The sequence below is a fragment of the Mizuhopecten yessoensis genome, unplaced genomic scaffold, assembly GCF_002113885.1.
Source record: "Mizuhopecten yessoensis strain PY_sf001 unplaced genomic scaffold, ASM211388v2 scaffold6785, whole genome shotgun sequence".
Classification (NCBI taxonomy): Eukaryota; Metazoa; Mollusca; class Bivalvia; order Pectinida; family Pectinidae; genus Mizuhopecten; species Mizuhopecten yessoensis.
The window spans coordinates 488,224-496,975 of NW_018406723.1; the positions used below are offsets into that span (position 1 = coordinate 488,224).

The 8,752-nt window shown below is 32.5% G+C and overlaps 1 protein-coding gene across 1 annotated transcript in view; it reads left to right on the forward strand.

Annotated features, from left to right (window-relative positions):
* Window positions 1-8,264, forward strand: part of LOC110452667 (cadherin-23-like) — a 236,197-nt gene extending 227,933 nt beyond the window's left edge. The window contains exons 38-39 of the mRNA XM_021501316.1: window positions 3,485-3,538; window positions 5,553-8,264. Coding sequence (XP_021356991.1) covers window positions 3,485-3,538; window positions 5,553-5,838 — 340 coding nt within the window. The 3' untranslated portion in view covers window positions 5,839-8,264. The remainder of the gene's footprint in view (window positions 1-3,484; window positions 3,539-5,552) is intronic.
* The last annotated feature ends 488 nt before the right edge of the window (window positions 8,265-8,752 follow it).

An 8,752-nucleotide genomic window follows, 5' to 3' on the forward strand; every position in this document is an offset into this window, starting at 1 on the left:
ACAACAATTTTTCATAGTGGCCCTTTTAGGGGAAATTTTATCAGCGTTTATTATGTGTTATACATTTGGATAAAGGAAAAAGAACAGTAAGAGGTTAAAATGTATAAGCCCCAGATTCACAAAGTTTTTAAACTATTTTTTCTTTCTTTGAAAAGCATTGCAGGAGCTAATGAAATTGTTAATGAAAATTTCCTTAATATCAGCCTAGCCAGCCAATGTAACAACTTTAGTTTAGGAATTTCCTGAAGTGAAGAAAACACTCGTGAAACTTGGGCAAAACTTTTCTTTCTCCGTTATATTAAGAATAATTTGAAGTGTTAGATCTGTATTATATACAATACTACAGTACAAGTCCTTACATGCCTATTTAGGATCAGACATATTCTGGAACACGATTGTACCGATACGTAGCTAAAGATTTATCAAACCCACCAGTAGGTATGGCATGGTATATTTCTCTGCTGCAGCTTAAGTTATTTTAAGAAAAAAGGTTTTCATTTCGTCCTTATACAAAATTTTGTTTTACTGCATCATATTCAAAATTGTAGTTAATATTTTAAATGTTGCATTCGTTAGTTGTTATGTGGCATGCAGTTTAATTTCAGTCCTCATTTCATAATAAACTTAATTGTCGTGGAATTGATCTAATTCTCAGCATCCATGCATCGTTATTTCATTAATAAATGTGTATTTTGAAACTTTCTTTTAGTAACCTTTCTTTTCCTTTCTACCTTACAATGAACAGAGTTTTTGAGACCGAAACAAGATTTTAGGTTCGGTAATATGTTGTCAAATTTATGTCAAAAATTAGTGTTTGTATTTTCTTTGGCCATTGCATGCATTGTTTGACATGTATACAGTTCCTATTGGTCTTTGGCATGTGTCCTGAACCCAGCATTGTATTGACCATCCTGTTGTGTTTTTAATATACACATACAATAATCTCACAACAACGTTTCCGACTATATTTTTTTTGCTTTCAGTTTTTGAACATGTGCACCTGTAAAAGGATTTCATCATTTTTTTTTAATTTGCTTGGTTTATTTTATCTGAAGTCTTACACGTTAGACGAACGAAATGCATTTACCTTTATACAGCCAACGAATTCCTGTTTATAATGAAACAAACTATATGGGATTAACATATAATGCAAGGAAAATTGTTAGATGCATATCATGATTACACATATGGTACAGCAAAACAACAACTTGTGTTAAAGAAGATTACATACTTAAAGTAAAAAAAGAAATGAACACCAAAAACAATGTCTTATTTGTGGAATATATATCCCCGTCTGTGGTGAGTCTTAAACGTATTAACATCTAACAGCGTACGGGGAGCAGCAAGCTATCTGAAGTGACGACAGAATAGGAGAAGTGTCATCAAATACGGACATATTCCATCCATTCTCCAACCTTGCCTTGGTGTTATCTTTAGACGAACGTCTACCAAATCTGCGGAAAATAATAATTATCTTTAAATGATATTGTCCGAAACGGGACAACCAATCAATCGAAGAAATGCCACTTCCTTAACTCATTCACACCTGAAGACACATTTGTACTCTTCTAATTCAAATGATGGAATAGTTCATTATGAAACTGTAGGGGTCAATGAGTTTATTTAATATGTATAGATTATGTTAACTTTCAAATTTATCCCGAAGTTTGCTGTGATGCAAGCATTCTTGCATTTTGACAAAGCCCGTCAATAAATGTACGGAATGCACCGGTATCATTATCTAATATGTCCGGATTTCACGAATCTTGCAACTCGTCTTGATTACTGCTGTTGTGTGATAAACGGACTGACTGGAACATATCCCTCATTTCAATGAGAGCGTACGAAGTTCAATGAAATAAGTCGATTGAATATTGTTTAGAGTAACTAAACAACTTTTCAATTCGTTTTGATAATTTTGATATTCAGAGAATAAGACTTTATCTATATGAATTGAAGACAGGAAGTTGGTGTTAGGTCAATTGTTCCACATGTCGTAGTGGGCTCCTGTTAGTGGCGTTAACTTATTTATACACCCTGCCAGTCATGTGCTGGTCTGTTGTCATCTTAAACCTAGAATGAAATCTGCTTGAAATCCTTAGAGCAGAAAATGATCGTGATTACATAATCTGTAATTGTTAATGAACAGGACCTGTGCAAATACAGGGCAGAAAATGATCGTGATGAAATAATCTGTAATTGTTAATGAACAGGAACTGTGTGAATATAGAGCAGAAAATGATCGTGATGGAATAATCTGTAATTGTTAATGAACAGGAACTGTGTGAATATTCACGTAATGTGTTGTTTGATGTGATATGGTCATTATTGACTTATACATTTATTCCCAGTGTTTGTTTTGTTTGTCTGTTGATTGCAATAAATGTATATATACAATATACAGACTTATGTCCAGATACTGTATACAGTGATGATAGGGATCGTAATAATACAGGACTTCTTCCACATAATTGTTATCTTTGCGGTTTATGGATTTCCACTTTTGAAATGATTTGTTTCCACAATTTAACCACAGAATTAAACTGACTATCATTTAAACGCCTTATTTTAGACACATTTCCATAAAGGAAGTTATCTTTTCAAACCAAAGTTTTTAAGTTTTTGTCACAGATCATGCACACACTACATGGTGTTCAAGCACATATGAAGCATAAGTGTTACTACATTCATCACACCATTCACTTTCAAACACATTTGCATTTCAAAGCATGACTGTGATTTTGTGTATATCCATTGTTTTTTGTTCTTTTGAAGATTATTAACAGGTTACACAAATTTCCAGCACTGTTCTTCATTAATTTCGATAATTTAGAGAGGAATTTGATCAAAGCTTTATAGGTCATTTTTATAAATATATACATATACAGTAAACCCTCGTTATACTGCCAACTTTTCTTTAGCATCGAGTGAAAGACGCTTATAAGATATGAAACATTAAAAAAGGGAACTTTAAATATGTGGGTAGGAAGAGAGAGGGTATATATGAATCAATGGGCTTTATATCGAGGTTTAACTGTATAACGAGCAGTTAGTTAGCAACGATAATTACAACCTTTATAATTCAACGTTTCTTTTAGTTTTGATAACATTTCGATATTACGTATTCATATATATCATAATACATCCATTTGATAATACTTTTGATCAGTACTTTATTGATGATGATATATTTATTTATGATTAGATAATGCCTTGTATCATTGTTTTGTTGAGTTACAGTAAATAACATAAGTTTCATTATCTGGTTAGATATTCATTAGTCCGTTTGGAAAATCTACATAACAAAAAAGTATGTTTCCCGTCTAGAAAACGTAACAATTTCTAATTTAATCACATTTATCTATTACGAGTGTAGTTAGGCCAATTTCGTTTTTATTCCATACTTCAGCGTCTTATCTACGTGAAGTATGTACTAGTATAAAATTTACGTTTCACGTTTTTAATGTCGCATTTTCCGTTGCAGTGCCAACCCTATATTTATGGAGAAGGTGCTCTTAGAGAATGCTGGGGAAATGGAGTAAGTATTGGCTGTTTTTGTGTGGTTAGAAAAAAACACGTTTTACTTATTGATGTTTTATGTCATTGTTTAGTCCATACGAATCCTGTTTTGTTCAAAGATATTCTTAAACTAAGTTAAAATGAGATATCTTATTGGGCTCCTTAGTGCACTGTATTGATATTTATAAGTATTCTGATTTGAAAGTTGTTGGTTAGATAGTATTGGTCATCTAATTTAACTATAGAATAAACTTAATTTAATATAAAAAAATCATGGACTGACTTATGAGTTTAGAATTGAGCTTTCTAGCTGTCTTGCATTATTAAATTAGATACTATATGATAGCAGTGTTTTGATGTTTAGTTTCCTAAATGATTTAGATTTTACATGATATTAAGTATACTTAACGAATTCAAAGTAATATGTGATTGAAATATTGCATATATAAGAAAAGAAATTCAAATATAAAGGAAATAGGCACCTATTGTAAGATTTGCGATGCAAAAAAACAAAGTTAACATTATATAAATATATAAATAGCAGAGTTTGGTTTTGTTAACTCCACCATTAGTTATATGATGGTGGCAGAACGACCTCCAACTGGTCATTTTCATCAGACAATTGAGTTAGCATTCGAATTCGTCCATTGATGTTATGAAATTCCAAATGTTTAGTAACCTGTTCAGTCCCAGAAATCCTGAAATATTTTACACTTAATTCAATATTTGATACCGATATGCCCAGTGCCATATCAGAATATGATTTTACATAAATATTTAAGTATATATATCACTGAATTTCTGGTGAGGTTAATTATATATAACACTGAATTTCTGGTATGAATGTTTTTGTTACCGCTAAATAAATTCTGGACTACGCTCTAAAATAATTCCATGATCCAGTTTTCTGCTCTCTGTAATGTATGCCAACTGATTGTACATGTCCTATATCTTACGAGCCCCTCCTCGCAGTAAGATTGGTCCGCTTCGGCCTTTCCAGCCGCCTTGATGTGCTTTCTTTTGATACAACAATTCATACGATTTGTAACTAATTTCAACTTTGTTAATGTATATATAAATTGTATTTTGAATCCGTTTTGCCACTCAGATCTAGAACAACCACAGCGTAAGAAGTGCAAGCTAAATAGGTATAAGATGTCTACCTTACGTTACATTTGTGGTAATATGTTCGCTGAATTAATTTCTGGTTCACTGGATTTTCTTTCAATATTTCACTCTAATTGTTATCATATGTTTTATTGCCATGTTCATTACAACAACACTTTTTGCATATTTTATCCGTTTGATATTTGAGGAATAACACTCAGGTTCGTTCCTGTATCAGTATTGCATGATGATAAAGGTTTTCACTGAAGTATTATATTGGACTGAACAACTCACATTCTTTCCTATTTTGCAACGTTACCAAAACGAAAATATTCGTCACTTTTTATCATCGGGAAAATGGTACAACGTTTCACAATGTTGGTGTTTGGATTATTTTATTTTTGCATTCATTAGTTACAAGTCGGGGTTTGAATTCTTTATGTAGCCTAGTGGAACTGTTTGGGGATGTGGTTATACCTGATACTTTCTTCTTCCCTTGAATTAAATTGAAATATATATTTTTAATAGTATTACTTTTCATTTTATCATTACTATCGCTTTGCTCGAATATTTGAAGTAAATTTTGAATCAATAGTCTTTTTTTTATTTTGTGAAGAGTTTGTGTCACAATTTGCTGCTCAGAGCATTCAATTGTCAAGTGCATATAACCTTGGAATGTCTAAATTTTTGTGTGTGTAACTTTGAATTGACGCAATGTTGCACTTTAATGTGAAGCAGTAACTTGTTCAGCGCAGATGGTTACGGGATTAGCTCTGAAATGCTTAACTTGTTTAAAAGTGTTCGTCCTCCTGCCAAAATAGCTCTGCCACGAATTTAGCCCTGCACACAGTAATACTAGTTTAATAAATAACGTGACATTTCAACAGTATGCCAAGATAACTAAATGATTTATTTTATTATCACAGTGATAATGACTCGATCGATAACAACGCCGTGGACCCTGCTCAAATCCACCCGTACGATGTCCAGGAAAGGTCGCTTAACTTCCTCGGCGAGTACGATAAGACTTCAACCTTCGGACCACCAGACATGAACCTCGCAGCAGCGTTAAAAGCCCACGAGGATTCTAAGGTTCAAAAGACAAACGGTCAGGTGAACAACCATAAGCCTATGAACGGTCATGTAGACAAATCAGAGACCAATGGCGTGGATACCCTGATGTTGGATGGCCTTAAGACAACTGAGATCTGACCGGTCATGATTTGTGAAAAAAGATATTGCGTATAATTCATAGAGTGTATATATATATGTGAAAAATAGGTATATTTTTACTTTAGATAAGCGACTCATAACTAATTTTTTGAAATTTTCATGTTAACAGTTGTTTCTTTCTTAATGATAATATGTGCTTAAACTTGACATTTTTGACTTAGGCGTGTACAATTACTGGGTCAATTTGTCATAAGGTGATAGAATTTTCAATCAAATTTATAATACAATATAAATGCTTTGAATTGTATGGACGTGTGGACTATACGAATGCAATTACACGAGGGAGTAGTCTAATAGTTGTTTAGGTGCTGCTTCCAAAGCTTGCTCAGCCTTTTGTACGGTGTATTCAAAAACATTAACCATAAAATACGCTAGAAAAGAGTATTATTTGCACTGGTATAGTGTATTAATCTTGTATTAATCTCTCCGGTTTATTATACGAGAAAACTACCAACCAGCGTATCGTTATTAAAATTCAACACTATTTTGTGGAGTATGGTTATCAGCAAATACGTTTGCTAGGTATTAAGTTGTACTTCTTCTATGAAGAACGTCAAAACAGGATTTGGTGATTTCATTGCTGAAAACATATGTTTGAAGATGTCACATTGAAACAGATCCATCACTTCATTTAAAATAAACATTTCTTGGTTTTAACAATAAGGCTTTTTAGAGCTTTGTATTTGTACTTTGTACCAAGCATTATTGTTCGGTAAAAAGAATATGAAGATGACACAGTTGTTACCGAAAGGTTGTGTGCGGTTTCAGTTATGAATATCGAAATGTTTTTAAAAAAAGAAAAAGTATGTGTTAAGTGCATATAATGCATGCTACTCGTCCAGTTATACACACATATCAGTCTTGACTGTAACAATTGTTAAGTAGAAAACCATCCAGATTTTATTCCACAAGGATAACGATGTTACCGCTGTACATTTCATTTGTTTCTTGCACTCGCTTTATGGCGATTACTCAATTGATATTCTTCAGAATTTCACAATCCATGCCTTATTTTATATATTGCCGAGTCATTGCAAGTAAGTACAAATAACTTCTCATTTGAAAAACACATCTTCGACTAATACATGATATGCACGACCTCTACACAAATTAGTAGGACAACGACTTATGAACGAAACGCTTAAGCAGAGCAAACAATCAGAAATTAGGAAAAATACAGGCCTCTTGAAAAGGCATTCCTTGAAATATATTGGGCAAGTGTAAGATGAGGTATTGCTTGTGATTACCTGTTGAAGATTCCATGAGTACGTAAAATAAAATATTTCTATGCCACAGACTTCTACATGTAATGACTGGAGTCTTGACCTAACAACGACAAATCATTATCTTGCCGCAGATGTTGTTTCCATTATATAATATAGTTACTGTTGACTGAAATGTTTTATATGATATTTAGAAACATTTTATTCGTGGTGTATTTGTGAAAATCTTCAGTGTCTATGTGTGAATGGACAATCTAGATTGATGCGTGTGCCGTTTGATGCCATAATGTACTACTATTTCCTGCTTTTTATTCATTCGTTCTCTATTGAAAAGTGGTTCCTGTTGATTTTCACAACTTTTTTATCCTTTTTTTTATATATTTCATTTTTCGTTTTTCTCGCACCTGTAAGAAACAATGTCTTTTGACCTTGTCACTCAGACTTCGTTTCATCACGTTCATAAGGTTACTAACAAAACAAATCGAAGTTTGACTGATTCATCCTATTCGCATATTTTTTATGGCTAAGTGATATTTTTTAATTTGAGAATTTTATAATGTTGCCAGCTATTTAATAAAGAAGACTTTGTGATATATTAAATTTTCTTTTACAAAATTCATCCTGATTCCTTACATACATATTACAACACACTTCAGATGATAACATTACCCACTTCTGCTTTAAGAAGTAAGATATAATAGCTCAACATCATAGCAACAGTAGTATTTCTCTATTATGTTTATTGTGTGTTCTTCAGAACCTAAGGTACTACGGAAAATATCATGCCTAATCAATACTAAACTTAAGAAATAAAACTAATTGTCTATAAACATATGTTCCTATAGGAAACGCAATAATGGCTAAAAAATAAAGCCCGAAAGCTTGGAAAAGAGTGACTTACAGTTCATTAAGAAATAGAGGTTTTGCATGAATCGATTATCAATAGTGTCTCAATTTGTCTGTCCAGAGGAGGTTATTAAATTGTTTCAGATATGCCACAGTAGCAAACGGCGTCAATGTGATATTGAATTGACATTATAGTATTACAGTGTATTAGGATAAAGCGTGTATTTGTCTCCCCACCTGTTATTTTTATGATGTAATGTATTTAAATGCATATTTTGTACATTGTGCCCTTCTTCCCAGTTACATATAGTCATATGCCGTTGATATGCAACATCCCCCCCCNACTGATGTCGAACAACATTTGAGAATTAGACCTCAACGTTAAATCAAAACATTTTAAATGCTTTATATATTTCCTTGAATAATTTCAAGTTAGAAAATGATAGAAGAAAAGAAAGGAAAAAGACAATAGTTTAAGTTGACATTGGCATTTAATGTCACATCTTGCATCAGTTTCGACTTTTACGGATCTTTTTTTGTCCTTGAGCATTTTTGTATCATGTGTCTGTCCTCCGTCAGATTATTCTGTTACTAATGAATACACCTGATATTTTAAAAATGATATTCTTGCCATACGCGAACGGCATATATTGTAAATACACATTTATTTATCATTGTACAATATGCATTCTAGTCAACATAGATGTACCTTTCCTTAGTATAATCAAAGATTGTTTTACTTTGTGGTAGAACTATCTTATTCATGACTTGTGTTGATATTGCGTAGGCCATCTGCAAAATTATATTGAGAAGGTTTATCAGCG